Source organism: Falco cherrug, chromosome 8 (assembly GCF_023634085.1).
Source record: "Falco cherrug isolate bFalChe1 chromosome 8, bFalChe1.pri, whole genome shotgun sequence".
NCBI classification, from domain to species: Eukaryota; Metazoa; Chordata; class Aves; order Falconiformes; family Falconidae; genus Falco; species Falco cherrug.
In genome coordinates, this window is record NC_073704.1 from 11,261,490 (window position 1) to 11,280,658 (window position 19,169).

The 19,169-nt window shown below is 38.8% G+C and overlaps 1 protein-coding gene across 6 annotated transcripts in view; it reads left to right on the forward strand.

Moving 5' to 3' along the window:
• The window catches only part of KANSL1L (KAT8 regulatory NSL complex subunit 1 like), a 67,630-nt gene that overhangs the window by 39,031 nt on the left and 9,430 nt on the right, over positions 1-19,169 (forward strand). For 5 of the 6 annotated variants that reach the window (XR_008733467.1, XR_008733471.1, XR_008733468.1 and 2 more), the window contains 6 exons: positions 8,839-9,001; positions 12,985-13,095; positions 13,497-13,634; positions 16,053-16,177; positions 17,620-17,744; positions 18,681-18,735. Coding sequence is in view for 1 of the 6 variants with exons in the window: in XM_055717929.1 (XP_055573904.1) it covers positions 8,839-9,001; positions 12,985-13,095; positions 13,497-13,634; positions 16,053-16,177; positions 17,620-17,744; positions 18,681-18,735 (717 nt within the window). In the remaining 5 variants the exon portion in view is untranslated. The remainder of the gene's footprint in view (positions 1-8,838; positions 9,002-12,984; positions 13,096-13,496; positions 13,635-16,052; positions 16,178-17,619; positions 17,745-18,680; positions 18,736-19,169) is intronic. The other variant, XR_008733469.1, reaches the window with a different exon arrangement.

The following is a 19,169-nucleotide window of genomic DNA, read 5'->3' on the forward strand; positions in this document are numbered from 1 at the left end:
CTATATTCTCAATAGTAGTCCAGCAAATTTCCTCTGGCTTTTCATAGAAAAAGGAGTTACTTCTTAGCAGCATGGAAAATAGTTGGATTTTTAATGTAATGTAAATCTCTAGCAAGTGCTTCTCCCGTATTTCTTCAAGTTTTGCGTATTTATATAGCTCCTGGTACCATGGTCTGTGAGGACCCCCATTTCTTTAAGATCATTTGCCTGAGAGCAAGCTAGAGCTAGGTAAGACTTGCTGCCACCTCCCTGCAGCATATATGAAGTTAAGAGACCAGCTTGCCAAAGTCTGAGGAGAAGATTGCATCTTCTGAACATCACAGCTCCTGCATCATCTTCCTCATAGTGCCTGGTTCAAACAGCTGGCAAGTGAGTGCCTGGCAGTGCTGATGGGCGATGCTGCTCTGCAGAGTAATCTGAGCAAGATGATGACTAAAGAATTCTGACCAGAGAATCACAGCAAAATGCAGACTTCCCATGTGTGGAAGATTAAGAAACACTGGGATAGCTTTGAGGAATTTGGTTTTTTGGGGGGGATGACTGTTTGTACCCTTTGTGCATTGAATGGCGTTCAGAGTGTTGCCCTTGACATCTCTTCAGATTTGCTTGGGAACCTCATCTACCCCCTCCCCCGCCCCCAATATCCATGTTAGGAAGAGCAAAGTATGAAACTGTGAACTGCTATCCCATCTGTCAGTTCATAAGGTCACTGGGAAGAGAGCCACATTTTTTCTCTTATCTAGTGCCATGCCACATACATTTACAGTGCTGTCAAAAGTCTGAGTTTTGAGTGACCTAGTAGCCTCCCAGTGCCTGTTGAGAGAGGCTCTATGTTGTCCTCTACTTTGCTCTCTTTCTTTTCTGGAGGACCACACCTTCCCCTACTCTGCTATTTTAATAATGCTTACACAGAGTAGTATCTAAAAGAAAACATAGAACTCTATGAAACTCTGGAATACCTGCCAGATCTACAAGATAGTTAGATTACAGATAAATAAAACAGGATGTGGGGTGTTTGGTTTATCTACCACCATCCAGTATCCTCAGGAACTTGAAACATCCTTTGGGGCCAAATCCGCTTGTCCCCTAATTCACGATGCGTCATCTCTTGGCCGCAGAATCTGTTTTGTATCTTTCTTCTTTCGTTATCTAAATAGCTTCAGAAGAGCTCAGGCCATTTCTTGAATGTGAGTCAGCGCACAAGCCACTCGGAATAATCCACATGCGCAATAAACCCTAAGACTGCAGTCTGTGCTTCAGTCTAGAAGACATGATTGTAGTGGTGCGTTTCTTCAGCATGATTTTTGAATGAATGTTAAAACTTGCGTGTAAGATAGCACAAAGGAGTAAACTGCAGGCATGGTCTAGTAGGAGGACACATGCTTGCAGGCAGGGACTGGAAGTCTGAGAGTGCTTCATTCAAATGCCTGATCTGCTGCGTTGTTACAGCTGGCAGGTCAAACAACCTCTGGGTCATTGTCTCCTCCTATAAAATGCATGTAACGTGGTTTTAACGCTGAGAAAGAAGGCCAAGAGTATGAAAACATTAAAACTAAGAAGGTCTTTAAATAACAGATCTGTGTCAGGACTTTGAGACATGAGTACCAACTGAATCATTTCCCAGTGGTTGTTGCATTTGTAACTGCTTCCCCCCACCCAGATTACCCAAAGTCTATGGATGCTTCTGCAAATGCTCTTCCTATAGTGAGGACCTATAGTATCTCCTTCTCTGGCTATTTTTGGCCTAAACTTGAGGGAACTGATTTATCTGTGAGATATTAAAAGTTCTGTTAAGTTTGTTTAAAAGCATAGAAGTGTTGTCACTAGTCAGAAACTCAGAGGTCTGTGCTTAGCTGCCATGCCCTGATGTTTTCATTTTATCTTTGTGGCTTGCTGCAGGGTTTTCATAGTAACAAGGAATTTGTTTTGCCAGTACATTTTATTAGTTTCTCATTTAATATCCTAAGTAATGACATTAGTTCAACTTTTTTTTTTTTTTTTGGTCAAGTTGTGCTTCGCCAAGAGATGTCATTGAAGCTAGGTGGTGTTTTAATCTATGAAAACTTTATACAGCTATAAATAAATAAAGGTAAGAGGTAATAGAGCAGTGAGATCTGAGTACTATCAGTTTTGGTCCTATCCGTTTCTTTGCAGGGCTGTAGAGCACGGTGGTTTTTTTTAATCTGAAAATTCTCATTGTATTTGTATCTCCACCTGCTGGAGGAAGAGTTGGTTGTGTGGATTGAGGCACATGGAGAAAACCAGAATTCAAACTTGCAAAGGTGCCAACACCCTGAAAGTTGGCAATTGAGGTGCAAAAGCTTACATTTTAGGTACCACAAGCAAACAGTTGGTGTAATGTTGCCAACTCTTGCAGTTGAGTTATCGCCACATGTTTTTTTTCTTCAGTCTCAAACAGGAGTTAAGTGAGAGCAGCAGAATATCTGCTTTCATTTAGCGGTTTAAAAAAAAAAAAAAAAAGGGTGGAAGTGAGTGATTCTCCAGAAGGCTCCAAAACAGACAGGAAAAAAGTATTTAAATTCTAGGGGTTTGGTTTCTTATTTTAATCTAGTTCTTATGCTGGTTCTATGATTTTTGTGTCCTGCTACATTCCCAGTGCATGCTTAGAGCCAGTGATACTTTTTGTAGATGCCACTTGATAAATATATACAGGATACATATGGGTCTTTCCCAAAGTCTTGTTAATTTTCAGTTTTTGGGAAAGAGTGCATGTGTAGATATACTTTATAATTTGTATTATATACAGCATGCAGAGCCTTTCTCTTACTTGCTAAATGTCTGCTATCTGCAAGTGGTCTATAGCTAGCAGCAAAGGAGAATAAGGGACGGGGAGAAGGGGGGGGAGTTGTACACTGTTTTCTGACAGGTGATATGTTTGTCTGGGGACGAATATTTTAGCACCTGCTTCCTAGAATACAATCCCATTTCCTCTCCCATATTATCCCATGTTGTGGTTTATTTGCATTTAAGGAGATACAAGTGAATTCTTTGTGGCTGTTATCAATTAGTGTTTTCTGTAGTGTCCTGGTTTTGGCTGGCCATGTGGCTCCCTCAGTCTGTAGATTTAAAGACACCGCACTGTTACAGCAGTAACTGTGAAGCATATTATTCAGTAGCCAGCTAGAAGTTTTGCTTTTTCACACAGTGAAGTAGTCATTTCCCCTTAGTTGCACTGAAAGGAGTCTACTGGTTGTCATCTCCCTCTTCGGTATCCCTAGATATTGGCTCCGCCATCTGCTTCTGCATAGTTTCCTGGCATTGCTGATTTCTAAAAAGCCATGAATACAGGGAATGTTGTTGTGTTGCCAAGTCTCCTGCAAACTGGTTTCAAGAAGAGGATGCACCCTGCTTCAATGAAAATGGTGTATTCTGTGGATATGTCAGTCTCTTGGTCTGGAGAAGAGAATCTCTTGATTATGGTTTACCAAGTTTGTAAGTGAAAATGATAGTTGGTAAAATTACTATTTTAACATAGGAATTTAAAAAATAAGGTCTTATATTAGTTAAAAGTCAACAAAACCTGAATGGGATAAAAAAGTGTTCCTACGCATTCAGCTATTCTGAATGTGTGACAAGACCGTTGTCTAGTTGGAAGGAAGGGAGAACACCTTTAGCTTTGTGATACTGTGGTACGGCCAGTGGAACTAAATCCATCCTTTGTGAGGTTTGTGGCAAGCCAGTCAGCCTGCAAATTCTTTTTTTTTTTTACAGAATGAAAAACCTGAAATGTGCTTCTTGCAGTCCTGTACCTTTAGCTTATTATGACATTTCTGTCATGTTTTACTAATCACATCTACTCTTAATTTCTGCATGACGTTTTTGAAAAGATATCCCTGTGGATTAACATTGTTCCTTCTTTTGGTTTAAGTGGTCAAAGATTAAGCGCTAACCTTGATTTTCCAATGGATTGGCTAGTTGAACAAAAGGTCTTTGTTTCAGGATGTTGAGGACAGCATCCACTTACCACAGGGCAGGTGAAAGTCCATCTCCCATTGGCTTATGACAGGATTAAAGAAACTAAACTCCATATATATTTACAAGGTGTGGGTGGTCTCTGAGAATGGTAGAAGCTACCACTCCATTTATGACAATGATCAAAAATCTGAATTTGGGACAAGACAGATGCTGAGTAAGTTGTCATTAGTGTTTTACGAAAGTCTCAGTTCTGTTCCTGGAAAAAACTTGTGTCTGCCACAGGATCTGCCACTTTGCCCTTAGCAAGAGCTTCAGAAGGGCCAGGGGCAGATGAATTTGGCTACATCCCAGGGCAGCTTGCTTCGCTGTACCTGACCTGCATACAGATTGCAGGCAAGTGCATGGGAAAGGTCTGTCCATTTGACATATACAGAAACTTCCATCTGAAAGGGAGTCTGTCATGTAGTATGCATCATCAGTATATGTTATGCACCTTCCCATGTAGGGATGTCTTAGATGCTTTGCCCGCCGTCTCCCCCACTACCTGTTTATAAGAGAAAAGATCTTTGGGGCTTTCAGAGTAACCTTTCACTGTGTACTGTATGTTTCCCAAAAGCACTGTGCAGTGAAGTCCTGCTTAGAGACCCCTGATGTTTAGCTTGTGAAATAAAAAATTTCATTTAACTGTACGTTCTGCCAGAGGGACATAGCTCTGCTCAGAGCAGATTGTTGTGTGCACCAGAGGGAGGCCATGGAAAAGTGAGCTCACCTTCAAGGCAGATGCTAAAGCACAGAAGCAAGTGGGTAACGTGGTGTTGTGTTCGTTTGAACTGTACGTAGCACTTCTGGAGGATTAAAAGTTAGCAGTGTGTTTGGTGTTCAAAGGGGAGGCATCAGCCACCCACACAGTGGTTCTCTTGGGTCCCATCATTAAATATCTGCAATTTAATTGGCTAGTCATTTACTGGAGAACAGTTTTTAATATTGAGGGGCATAGCTCCTCTATTGCTGAAAAGTTCTCTGTGCATGTAGGGAGAATAAATGCTTTTTCCTTGCCTTTTTCAGCTTATAAGAGTAATCAGAAGCAGACGTGACAGGTATTCAGCAGAGTGTATTTGAGCTAACTTAATTAACTTACTAGATTCATACACATTGGTGTAATTGAACTGTGGCGCTCCGTACTGTTACACTTAGGCATGCTTCCAAAAATGGTAGGACTTTCAGTGATCAGTAGCTGAAACCATGAAACGAGTATTCATTTCAGAATTTTTAACTGGGAGCACAAAACATTTTTCTTTTCAATTATGGCATGCTTCATAGACTCAGAATTTTTTCTCTGCAGAAGAATGGTTGGCCAGTAACATTCAGCCTTCTGACCCTTCTAGAACAGAGGCATGAGCCAGTCATGCTTTGTCTAATGCATCAATTTATCAGAAGCAAGTGCAAGAATTGTTTTGAATATCAAAATAAATTGCTCACTATATTTTCTGTGATCCAATAAAACAGTACTAAGTGGGGAAAAAAGTCCAAGATTAAAATTCATAATACTCTAGAAAATTAGATTCTGTTGGTGACACCATTCCTTATGAAGTTTAAAACATAGCTGCTATTTTAGTTGAAGATTTAAAGCTTGCACACTTCTGATTTCCTCTTAAATACGATGTATTTTCTTTTCCTTGATAGAATCAGTTTAATGTAATGTTATTCTTCAGATCTACTTGAGCTCAGGAAGCATGAGGTTTTGTATTTCAGTAATGAAGAAAAATGTTTTAAGAGCTGTATGAAGTATAGTATAGCAGGGGAAAAATTGGTAAGAATTTAGTAATCTTTTGCTTTCTGAAGGGTTGGCATTGTGGTCAAGCTTATGGTAGAGGTCTGTCTTCTCAAAGCTGTATGCTATGGTTTTTGTGAAACCACTTGTCATTGCTGTGGTTGAATGGATATTTGTGGGATTGTTTTCAGTTGGGTTTTGGTGGACTTTTTGTTGTTGTGTTACAAAATCAGTAATTAACTGCTGTAAAAGCCAGTTGGATTGTAGACTGTACTGAACTGGAACTGAATTGGAAGGGGGGGAGAAATTAGTTTTCCAATAAACAGTTCTCCAGTTTTGTTTCAATAAGGTTGAAACACTTTCTTTGACTGAGCAGCATGCTTTCATTCCAGAATGAAGGGCTTCAGAAATTTTTTCATCAAGAGCTGATTAAATTGACATCCCTAACAAACATCATGATTTCACTAATTCAGCATTTTCCAGTGGAAAACTACTCCATCAGAAATTCAAACCAGATCCGGTAGCTAGGAGCACAGACACTGCCAGGGTTGTTTTTTGTTTTAGCTTTTTTCTAGTAACTTCACAGGCATTTAAATAAAGCGACTCTTGCTTCTCCATAAATCCTTATTTTCTTTTTAGTTACAAATTGACTTAATGAAAGATTTAATTATTTAGGTGTTGATGCCAGAGCATTCAAGGAAATAACGCACAAATTCAGGCAAGGTTTTGTTACTCCCACCACAGGCAAGAGGAGAAAACCAATTTTGCATTTACTGATGTTTGCAAATGGATTTTAATACTGTTTCAAAATAATTTGAAACTGTGGCATTTATTTGACCATGTATGCATGTTTTTGAGCAGGGTTAAGTTTAAGTTATAGTCCAAATGTGTTTGGGACTGAAGTGAATTAAAGCAAGAAAAATCAGGACTAAAGGATGGGATGTCAGTATATATTGATCTTTATATGTTTTATAGGTAATTTTACTGATTAATTTTGGCAATTTCTTCTTTTAAAAATGAGAGATTTATTATTTACTGTAATGGGGATTCATTTCTGTAAAAAAAAAATGCAAGCAGAAGGGTTGCAGTCACAGCTTAAACAGTGGAGATTCAGTAAACTAGTTCATTTCTAAAAACCAAATATCAAGAGGAAATATGCTTTTGTGCATTTTTGAAAAGCAAGCTCTTATTGCATTTAAGGTAGACCAACTACCTAAAAACTCTTTAAGCTTTAGTTTAATGGCCCATATAATGGGAAACATTAAATTTGCTTTAGCATTTATCCCTTTAGTGTTCCCAAACACAGGTCCCAGTTCTGCCAATACTTTATGGATGTTTAAAGTTTAACAGATGAAGAGTCCCATATGTCTGTACAGGAAAATAACAGAACATTGATTTGAAGGAGTCCTGGACCATAATTCTTTCCAAATTAAGTTGAAAGTATTCATGCATACACCTGTGCATGGAGATTAGGGTGGATATAGGACTGTTAATGTTTTCCTGTGTGTGGGGGGAAAGCGAAATACAAGAACACCACCGCCACCACAGGGTCTCCTCTACTCCAGCATCATAAGGTGCTTACTTGATTTTAATACTTCCTGCAGTACAATACCAGCATCAGGGAATGCGTTGATTGAGAAAAAGGGAAGAGATGGAAAGGGGAGCTTTTTAATGGAGTATTTTCTGAGTTAGTGTGCATTGTGAATACTGATGCCACCTGGCAGAAGGACCGATTTCAGTAAGCGGAAGAGGATTTTATGTGGTGGATAACATCACTGCATCACTAACGGATGAGTGGCACTGCTAGAATACAGCCTGGAATATTGCAGGCAGAAGCAGTTGAAGAGATTTCTTGCATTTGGAAAGCAAAAGTACTGCAAATACAAGTAATTTGATCATCTTGCCTCTAATGCAACTGCTCGATGTTTTCCTTTCATTCCATAAAAAGTGATAAGAAAATCCAGATGACCACTGTTATATTCAGTCTTACAGTTTTTTACATTGAAATCCTTTTCCAGGAGATGATAATTGTGGCTGTTTGCACAGCATTAGGCTGAGACCCTTGAAGGTACCCCAGTGCCCCCTTCCCTCCCTTCCCATTTGTAGGATCTGCAGCATTTGGCAAAGTATCAAAAACCTGCGGAAGCCTTTAAAAAAGTCAGTATCTTTGAAGTTACTACTGTAGCATCCTGTAAGGCTGGAAGTAGCACTATCTCCCTGCAGTGCTTTTGTAGCGTATTCTGAAGCACAGATTACTGTTGACTGCTGCCTTGTAGTATCATGTTCAGTTCTTTCCTTCTGTCTTTCAGAGCTCAGTATATTGCCTGCACTCTGCTGCTGACCCCTGCCCAATTTCACCCTACTTTTTGCCTTTGTGTCCTGTTACCTCAAGCCTACAAGTTCTATGCAATCCATCATTTCACCCTCTGTGCTTTAACAAGCCTTGCAAATAAACAGCTAAATTAATCTTTCTTTGCAGCTCTCCTCTTTCTAGTAATTCTTCTTACTACCTATTAATCAACGCTCAATGCATCCATCTCTGTATTTATTACTGTGTATCTTCTTTTGTTTGTGTTGCTTATCTGATATTTAAATTATAACAAGGTAAGGACCTTGCCCTCTTGCTTTGTGTAAGAACTCAGTGTGCTCAAAATGTTTAATATTGTGTCTTGCATTAAAATGTACAAGCTCAAACTGTCTAGAGATAGCGATACTAAGAATCTTTCTAAGACTAAGGGGATAAACAGAGGAGACTCCTGTATTTAGTCTGGTGTTAGTTTTGTTTGTGCATCTATACCATGCCTATTGTGCTGGAATAGAATTTTAATAGGTGTTTGTCATAGGATATATAAAAATAATGATTGGAAACAGTTACGTTTTTCTCTGGAAACTTTGACAGCTGTTTCCTGGCCATAATTTAAGGGGTTTTTTGTATTGTTTGTACTGTGCACTACAGTCCATGATAAGTGGAGGTAATTCATATTTAAACTGCCTGAAGTTTGTAGGAATATTTTTCCCATTCCCATGTTGAAGAGTGTAGCTCACTGACACCCCACCCCCCACCCCCCTGCTCTAATTTGAAGAAAGAGGGTAAAGGAGAAGTTAACCTTTGTTTCTGTGTATCCTTGCAGACTTCACCATCTAGAGATGCCTCCTTTCCATATAAAACTCGGTTACCATGTATGATGCCCGCCTCCACTTTGAGCAGTAGTGACTACAGCGCAGAATCTAAGATACTAGATTATGTGCAAGAGTTGGACTCTTCCTTCCATCCAGTCTTATCATTCCCTTCAGGTAAGTAATGCAATGACACTAGCAGAGGGTGGTTGTGCTTGTGAGAGCTGTGCAGCTTATGTACTACCTTTTCTTTTGAGGGGTTTTTAGAACTTAGTTCTTTTACAGAAAACCTCACAGCGGCAAAATAAATACGTTTAGATTAAATTAAGATCTTAACTTCATCCATTTGAAAAACACATTTTCTAATGTTCCCATACCAGTAATGTGATTACAATCAAGAAAGACTGGGCAGGGAAAATGGGATTTTTCTGTGTGTTTTCATGGTGTGTCTAATTGAGTCAGTGTTAGTCCTTTAGATGGTGCTTTTACCAACAGACTATATGATACCTTGGTTGTGGTGTTTTCATAAACAACTTTCAGTTCAGGCCCTTTGGACTAGGTCCAAAAAGCTTTATTTAGGTTTTCTAATTGTTTTTGTGATAGTCAGCTTTTTTTGTGGTCTTTGAAGTTTATGGTTTCTGTCATCTGATTCTTTAATCTTTTTGAACAATAATGCAGTTGATGTTGTTTATGACTCAGCCCCGAAACTAGTGCAGGTGCAACTTGACAGCACTTGGGGCTTCAAAATAGGATATTAAATGCTGTTATCAGCAGAAGGGATTCATACTATGTGATTTTTGGATGGTGTGTTTTTTATGGTATGTTGGGAAAAACCTATTTCCAGGTAGTTGCCTACCAGTACAGGAATTCTGCTGTTCAGGGAGTTGCTTTGCCACAAAATAATCCTGGAAGTGAGGCAGGGACTTCCATGGAACTGTTTGAGTCTTTAATCAAACCCACTGTCTTCCCAGAATGACAGCACAGACACTGCAGCCTGGTATTAGGAAGTCAGGGTAGTAATTTAATAAGTAGGTCTTGGGTTTGGGGAACTTATCGCTGGCCAGTAGAGAAGACCCAAGCGTGGACATGGAATCCTGTGGTGGTCTCAACTCTTGCAGGTTTACAAGGTTTTACATCCCGTGTGTGGCGTAAACAGAAGATTATTTTGAGGAACAGGTAGGGGAAACAGAACACTCACTTCAAGAGTGCAACAGCAAACATCCTAGTCAGCAGGACTGTGTTGTGGAAAAGAAACAAAAACACTTCTTAAATCTTTCTTCTTTACACACGCTCTCCATCACTTACCCTGTGACTCTGACAGCCCAGCTGGACGGGAGCCAGGGTGGTTAGAAATCTGTTCAAGGATAGTCATATAAGGCTATGCTCCTTGTGTTCATCCTTACCTTACTCTCAGGGGAGACTAGGAAGTTTAACAAGAATATTGATGTTTTCTTTTCTCGAAAAAGGATTACTCATGAAAAAAAATGAAAGGCTTTGGATTGCATTGTGGCTACTCTTGGTCCCTTTGCCAGGATGGAGGAAGCAAATGTTATTTTAACTTAATTCCGATACCAAGAACATCTTTATTTTGAGGAATATTTATTCTCTTTTCAAGGAGCCTTAGCCTTCCTAATAATAGTTGAGACAGGAAAAAAGTGCTAGACTTACTATCTCCTGCTCAGATGCAGTTCTTGTTTTTAAGGAAGGCTAGATTCATGCTCTAGTCTGTGCTTTGTGTACTTTGCTGTCTCTACCTCCTCATGAAGACCACTAGTCTATTTGTCATTTTCGTTCATATGAAAGAATTATTGTGAATAAATGCACGCTAGAAATTTTCCAACATGGTCAGGTAGCCTGGTTCATTTTCGTGTTTTCTTTGCAGCTTCCTTAGAGTTATCCCTTTCCAAAGGGATAACTTCTCTTAAAATACCATTTGTGGTGTGCCTACCTCTTTTTTTATCACTGTCCTCTGAATAAAAAAATGTTTGTCAACAGAGTAAATAAAAGGGTTTTGTCTTAATTTCCTTTGTGAGTTAAAAAAAGATTAGTGGTATTTGTTCCACTTTGAAAATCTGGGAGTTGGATTTTTCAGTGTAAGAGGAGGGACTCAAGGTTGAGATTCAAATGTTGTTCTCTGTTATACCTAATTTTTTACATTCAGGGTACTTATTCTCTTGTTTTTTACTTTCAAAGGAGAATCGTAATTTGCAGCCAACCTAGTAAATATAGTGTAGTGGGACTGGCTCACTACTGTACTCATTTCTGGAAGCATAGTCATCCTTGTGGTTCTAACCCTTGCCTTCAGAGTTTCCAGACTACCAAGAGTCTTGACCAAAAATGCGTCAGTCGTTGCAGCATCCCTTGAACATAAAAGCACCTCTTTAAATTTGCACCCTGATAACTGGAAAATTATAGGTTTTATCTAAGAAGTTTGGGTTTCTGGCATTTCTGCACCTAGTCTGTGGATAAACTGGAACAAACACCCCTGACCTTTTGATTAAGATACAGAAGCACATAAAAAAAATCTCTGAGACAAAAGAACACAGGAGAATGTTTTGTTTGTTTCATTACTTAAATGTTGTGACTAATAAACCTTTCAGACCTTCTTTATGTTTTTCTCAGAAGTAGAATAGGAAACACAGCAGAAACCTTGGGGTCTTGTGACAAAATATCTAGTTAGATCCATATCAAATCGAAATAAATTGTTCTTTCTGGTTAGCAAAGTATATTGAAAGGTTTTGTCCTGGCAAGTCCTGAAGGCACACAAGGCTAAGGTTGTATGTAAATAAAAGTAGTTTAAAGCCCACCCTTTGGCCCTGCCCTCTGTCCTCTTCTCATTCTGAATGTAATGTCAAGCTTGTTTCTTATGTTGACATATTTATTTCTACTTATTTTCTCTTCTTTCTTGTAAATTTGTTTCTGGAAAGGCTTTTCAGATAGAAACCTATTTTTCTTAAGCCTTCCTGCCTTGCAACAGTGGGTAAAGTCCTTACCATTTGAGATATTTTGCAGACTAATTCTGAGTTAGAACTCCCTCGGGAAATGAATTTACATTGCCCTGCTGTAGCCTTTGCCAGAGAGAGAAGGGAGGAATGTACCTTGAAATTACCTCATGGCTCCTGGTAGTCACAATTTCCAAAAACCTTAATTACTTGTACCCAAAAGGCTGAACCAAAGCCTTTTCAGATGACAGGAAAGGCACACCGTGTGCTCTCTGCTGTGCTGAGTTTTGTGCAGGAGTTAGGTAAGAGGGCAAGACCTCGGTTTTACTCTTACTTGATACCATCCAGAGCTTGTTTTCATGAAGTGTAATTCTGGAGTAATTGCAGGTATGAACATAGTTTATTCCAGAGTAAGACAACCTTGCTCTTTCTTACCTTGACTTTGAACACCAAAAGAAGTGCTGTTAATCTACAATGTGTGTGTGTGCCTGCACCGGGACTTGTTCAGGAGCCATCCTTAGGTTTGATCCCACCTCGATCTGAGTTGCCCTGTCAAGCCTTAGAAGCTCTTAGTGTGGGAGAGCTTGGAACCACTTGGTCAGTAGTATGGCAGTGCAGCTTCACAGCTAAAAATGGATTTGTTTTTACCATGGCATAATTCTCACTTTGTGCTAATAGAAAGACACATACCTTAAGTTCCTCCTTCCAGGCAATTACTGGAGTTTATCTTACTAGTACTTAGATAACTGATAGCAAAAACTACAGATCTTTGCCTGTAGTGGAGGACAGCACTCGTACAATAACTATGTTGATGAGTTACCTTTCCTCGAATTTTCTCTTTCACTCATGCAAAAATCACTTCTTTGAAATGTCTGGCAGGGATTTTTTGGTATATTGTCATCGAGTTTTCCTTTGCTCTCACCACGTTCAGGACATGTTTTCCTATATTGTCTTCAGCTTGACCATGTGAAGACACTGCTGCCACGTAGACAAGTAATCAGTCCTCACAGGAGTTACTGAGCTCTGCCGTTCTTCATGAATTGAAGGACTCGAGGCAGCAATATTCCTCACAGATTATATTACTAGAATATATTGTATTATATATTGTGTAAATCAATTCATAGACTTTCAGCAATGATGCATAATTCATTGGCTTTTAGGTTGCTATCTTTCTGATACAGACCCCATTCCATTTGGATATTTTTTTTTATGTATTAGATATTCCTCTTCACATATACTTTGAAACATTATTAAGGAAGGATGACATCAAAGGAGAACCTGTTGATACCTCATCTTTGGGAGTGGAGTTTAAAGTATCTCCAGAAAATGGTATGTAAAGCAAAATATTTTAATATTTAATATATTTAAAACTTTCTAACTGAAATAGGTTCAATTTAGAATTTTACCACAAAGCAGGTTATCAGAGAAGGTAACTGGTTAAGGCTTTAGGTGGAAGAGGAATCTCTTCCCAGACCACGCTGCCAGGTTCTCCCTTGTTGCATGAAATGATCTCATCAGAGCCATAGGAGGGCACTAATACAAGTGGGGGGAATTTGCACCATGGGCGCTCTGCAGTCACAGGTGCCTGACTGCAGTACTGTTTACTATTTGGATTCCTATCGGAAGTCTGGGTTTTTTTCCATTAGAAATAGTTCAGCAGTTGAGATTGCCTGTAAATTGCACCAATGGAAAATAAGTTTTCAACTCGATACATGTTTTTTCTGTTGTAGACTATAATCAACACAACGTTTCTGTCAAACAATGGAGCGGTGGCTGTTTATCTAATTCCAAATCTCAGTCAGTGTCAGGAACATCTGACCAGCTGTCAGAAGGAAGAAAGAAAAGACACCTAAGTGAGACAGCAGTAGGTAAGAAAAAAATGGTATTGCTTAAGACAGCACTACTTCTTTTAAAATACGTACTGTGTAAATGAGTTTATCACTGGGCTTTAGGAATTAATTGTAAGTTGTCTCCAAAAAGGATACTGTTATGAAACTTTACAGGAGTGAAGAAATGGACTTATGACACCATGAAAATAATTTGCCGTCTTCTTCTTGAGTATATATTGCAAAAAGAGACAAGCTTCTGTATTTTATTTTTTGAATACTCTCAAAGGAAACTGCTCAGCAGTCCAACAGTGTTTTTCACATACTGGCTGTCATTATTTTTAATATGAAGGTTTTTTTTTTATAGTAGTCAGTGAAACAGACTGAATTGCAAAGTTATCTGTCCAATCATGTGCCCAATCAAACATTTAGTATTCCTGGCATCTTTGGTTACCTACGTTTCATTTGTTGTGTACTGTCATTTGTGGTTCTAGTTTCCTTCCAGACTGTTAAAATGACTTGTGGGTAGCCAGTGCTTATAATTAGTGTTTTCATCCTTGTTATCTTTATATTTCAAGCCATTGAATCTCTGCTTCAGCACTTGGTAAATTAATAGAAAGTGTCCTGAAAGTTCTGTAGAATAATGTGACAATTTAAGGACAAAAAATTCAGCACACCATAAAAAACATCTTACCTCTCCAGGCTATTAGAATGTAAAACCTAACAGATTTTGTTACAAGTTCATTTATGTGAACTTTTGGCAAACTTTTGGCAAAATTCCTCACAAGACATTTGAAGAAAGTAAATAACTGAGTAAGAGAACAAACTATATTTAAAATTTTCCTCAAAGAATTAAAAGATATAAATGATCTGTTAACATTGTAGAAAAATACACTTCTGGTGCATATCCAGGTAAAACTGCTAGTGTAATCTTGCAATAGAGGTGGAGATATGGGAATTAATGCAGAGATGATTTAACCAAAAATTATGATATTTATTTTTTTAAAAAAAACCAACCAAACAACAACCTACAAACCACAGCCCCAAACCAAAAAAATCCTATGATTAGAAAGTTACAGGAGAGAGTAAAAGGTGGTTTTGGACACACTGAAAACTGTCTGATTTGGATGGGTATTTTTCTCTGCGTCATTCCCCTTGTGCATTACAGTCCTCCCTTTTGCTGTACAGCCCTCTCTTACGCTCTGTGCCTGTCTCTGCCAGGGGTGCTGTGCCCTGTCCCCTCTCACTATCAGTGATCCTTTTTTTGCCCATGCCACCCGCTTCCCTACCCAGTTGCTGGTCCCCAAAAGACAGATGCTGACACAGTGTTTCTTGCAGCCACGCTGTTTGCCTAAGTGTATTGTCATGCACACAGATCAACAATTCAAGTTACTTGGGAGCACTAGCAAGAGCGAAAACTTCTTGCCGTTAACCTTTTGAAGTTACAATTAGTCTTCTGTCAATAGCATTTAGTTCTTTGCGTTAATGGAACAGAAAAAACCAGTCTTATCATGAGGATCATAGTTTCCCAATGCCAGAAAACCGCTATGTAGTGTATTCATGAGTAGCAGCAGAAGTTCTAGCTTATTAGTGCTATGGGTGTAGTACTACATATTTATTCCTAATTTGGGCTCTGTCTAGGAGAAATTATCCATGGGGAAGGTCAGCCTGATGAACAAGGCCAAAAATAAAAGCTGTGTGCCAGGGAGTTGCGGAGCCGCCTGGGAGATGAGAGTTCATGTCCTTGACCCAGCCTGTGCAGTACAGTCTTTAGGATCAGTCTTACCTCTGTTTCCATGTTGGAATGCACTGATTCTTTTTATTCATTGGTGTATTAAATCTGAGTTCTCTTTTCTTACTGGAAATTAAGGTAGAAAGCAGAACACAGCTGGTTAAATTTGGAATCCCCCTAAATGCTGCTTACAGTGGAAGTGAATAAGAGTAAACAAGAATTAAGATTTGTCTGGAGCAGTGGACCACTACTAGAAGAAACCACACATGGAGATCTAGAAACTAACTTTTCTTAGTTTGCTGCCGGTTTTGTTTTATGATTTATCGAAGAATAAACTGTCAGTGAGGGCTCATCAGTGAGATGCACCCCAGCCAGGGAAGAGCGCTGTTAGGGAATGCTGGGGAGCATTCCTCTTAAGTCTGATTGCATTTGCTATGTGTGTAGTGTATGGCAGCTCCTGAAACAAACAAACAAAAAAGTAGGATTTGCCCATATGAAACTGGTTCCACAAGAAGAAATCCTTTGTAAAAGGAGAGGGATGGGTTTTGTGGAACAACAATGACAGGATGAGTAGCAAGGGTTTATTTAGATGGCTTTTTTTATTATTTGTTAAATTGTAACTGGTTAGCTGTGGGCTTCTAGAAATGACTTTACTATTACTGTATGGAAAAATATCTTTAATAGACAGCAGCCAGTATGCATTTGTTTACTACTGTTTTTTGTGACAGGCGAACATAATGCTAGGTTTGAGACATTCTCCTTTCAACACACAGAACCAGAATCCCATAGCAGTTTTGCTGCCGTGACCAATGTCAATGCGATGTCTAGGCCTGCTCACAGCACTTCATCGCAGGTAAACCAAAAATGTCTCACTGTCTTAACTAAAATATCAACAGAGGGTCATACAAATTAATAATCCAAAACCACACACCTTTTACATCTCATTTATTGTTAGAGCATGGAGCATTTTTACAGTGAATTAAAAGGCTTACATTAAGTAATTTATTCCAGATTGAGTATGTGGTGTTCCTAAAACAGATTCTTGCTTGTAAAAAAAATTCTGCAGACCATATAACTGGAGTGTAAGTTTGGTTTATTGGCATTGGGCCTTTCATTTATTCTTTTTTTTTTCTCCCAAATTTCATTAAATATACTGTGATTTATGTTCCCAATTTTACACAAGGGCTCTTATCATCCTTTTGTCTTGGTGCAGCTATATAAAATGGCCTGATGGTGCAAATACAGTCACAGAATTTGTAAACTCTCAGCTTTACTATTTAAAACCTTTTGTGTAGAACTACAGGCAAAGTCTCTGGTATATAAATTTGCTGAGAAGCAGCCGAGCTCTGGTTCAGTAAAATCCCTGCAGAAACACACTTTGTTTTATTGGAATTCATTGAGAATTTCATAAGAATATTCAGATTTCAGTCCCGCGGTTCTGCTAAGCTTACTGGTATGCTGGTACTCTGTAAGTCATCATGTTTCAATCTGGTGATGACTCCTGGAGAGCGGAGTTTAAATCTGTGTCCCCAACGCAGTTTTGACAATGCACACTCCCCTTTTCTTCCCCTTGCTGGAGCAGACTATTGTCAAAGAACACCTAAATGAGCATTTTAGAATAGACTGCCTCCATTAATGTTCAGCTGAAAATTGAGATCATGTATTATGGAACGTATCGTGATTTAAACCTAAACTTTCTCCTGTAATCGATGAATCTCAGTTTTTGACCCATGTAGGTTCCTTGCACTAGTGGGCAGAGAACACCACCAGGAATCCTACTGTGATCATAGCAAAGAAATTCAGTTTCTGTCTTTTGCATTTCTTTTCAGAAAACCACTTTCTATATAGGCTGTTCTTCACTGCTCAATGTAGCTTCATTCTTTTGGAATTCTTAATTGTGTCACACTGAAGAGAACCACTTGAGTTATGGGTTAGTAGCTTATAGAAGGTTGTCTTTGTAGACTGAACGTTATGAAGAAGGCAGCGTTAACTTTCAAGTCCTCCTAAGTATTCAGAATTAACTGTAACAAATTAAGGAAGGGAAACTCCCACTGATTTCAATAAGAGTTTTGCCATCAAGAAGTAAATCTCAGACATGAGATAGCTTTTAAGGTCTGCTGAGATTCCACTGGGGCAGAGGGAGGGGAGGGAATGGAGTCAGAAGTCATTAAGACACTAGACAGTGTGTTCAAGTTGCAGACTTTCTCCTTGGGCAGTTTCTGTATTTCTCAGCTAACATGTAGTTGCTATGGCTCGAGCTGATGAGTCTCCTCTTGTATTGATTATATTCTACAGCATAACTCCAGGAGGAGGTTGAGAAGTGAGAGCTCCTACGATATAGACAACATCGTTATTCCAATGTCGCTTGTGGCACCATCGAAGTTGGAGAAATTACAGTACAAAGAAATCCTTACGCCAAGGTTTGTTCATTACCTCCTTAGTTGCAAAGAAGATACCAAAATGAACATGAGAGTGTTAACTAAGAATATCATGAACATGTAGTTACATAATTTTATAGTATTAAGATGAACTTCTCATGCGATTGGGGCTTTTTTTCTGTGCACTTCAATTTGTGTGACTGAAGTGGTGGGAAGACTGGACAACTGACAGTACAAGGGAAACAGTCTGATACACACAGGGAGGTGGCAGATGCACAGACAAGCTAAAAACAGAAGTGGGTTTTTATCATCTTAAATGTAGTGATAGTTGTGGCCTTAAATGTGCCATAAGGCTGATACACTCTGAGTGGTTATTTGGAGGTTACTGGGGGTTTTGTGTGTTATGGGTCATATGAAAATAGTTAACTATCTTCAGTGAATTAAACAGAAGTGGTTTTAGCATATTTTTCCAAAATGTATCCATTCTGATACAGTAGAATAAGCTTAATTTTTTCCATAGTATAAATTACTTGTTCTTACTCTAAAAAAAAAAATAATCTTCAAATTGTGAAAACAGGGCAATTAATCTCCTGTGCTATAATTCAGTATCTTACTAGCAAATGGCCTGAAATGGCTAAATGCAATTGTTACATATTTTAAATCTCTAATTTGTATTTGCTTTTATATTGTCTTTAAAGCTAAAAATATTATTAAGGCTCTATTGGATAGCTTAAAGACTGTGTTGGGAAAAGGAAAGGTTGGATATTGGATTGGGAAAGGAAAACCTACATTTCTGGCATCTGTTATCGGCACCTTAAATAAGAAATGATTTTAATTGAAAGAAATTTTGAGGCCATAGCAGTGTTGAAGAAGGGGTAACTAACAATATAGTGTAGAAACAGAAGATTTGTTTGTATTGCTGAAACAATGAAACAGCATTTAAGTAAACTAATTTGACTTCCCTTGTCTCATTTCTAGCTGGAGAGTTGTTGAATTTCAACCTTTAGAAAGATCTCATACAGATGAAGAAGAGGTAGGCTGTATTTTTAATTAAGTCACCAGTTCTTAATTAAACTAGATATATAATTGGGACAATCGGTATATATTTTCCAAAGTCACTGACTTCACGCAAATCCTGGTAAGCTTCAAATTTCAAAAATGAAGCATTAAGTATCAGATTGTGAAAATGTCTTATCCCAACCTACTTGACCCTATGGTGGATGACAGAAATGTGAGCGAAACCATTAATAATCATTGGTCACTTGTTCGTTTGGCTCTTCTGTCCCTTGGTGCTGGCACAGTCAGTGCTCCCAAAAGGGTCCCTTTGGTCAGGCCTCTGCCGCCCCCGCTCCTGAGCACTGCGATACCTGATCTCGCACTGTGACTGTCTCCTCAGGGCTACCTGTGCCATAATGTCTGTCCTTTCCCATCCTCTTCTTTCATGGCCAGTTCCCATGGTGCGTTGCT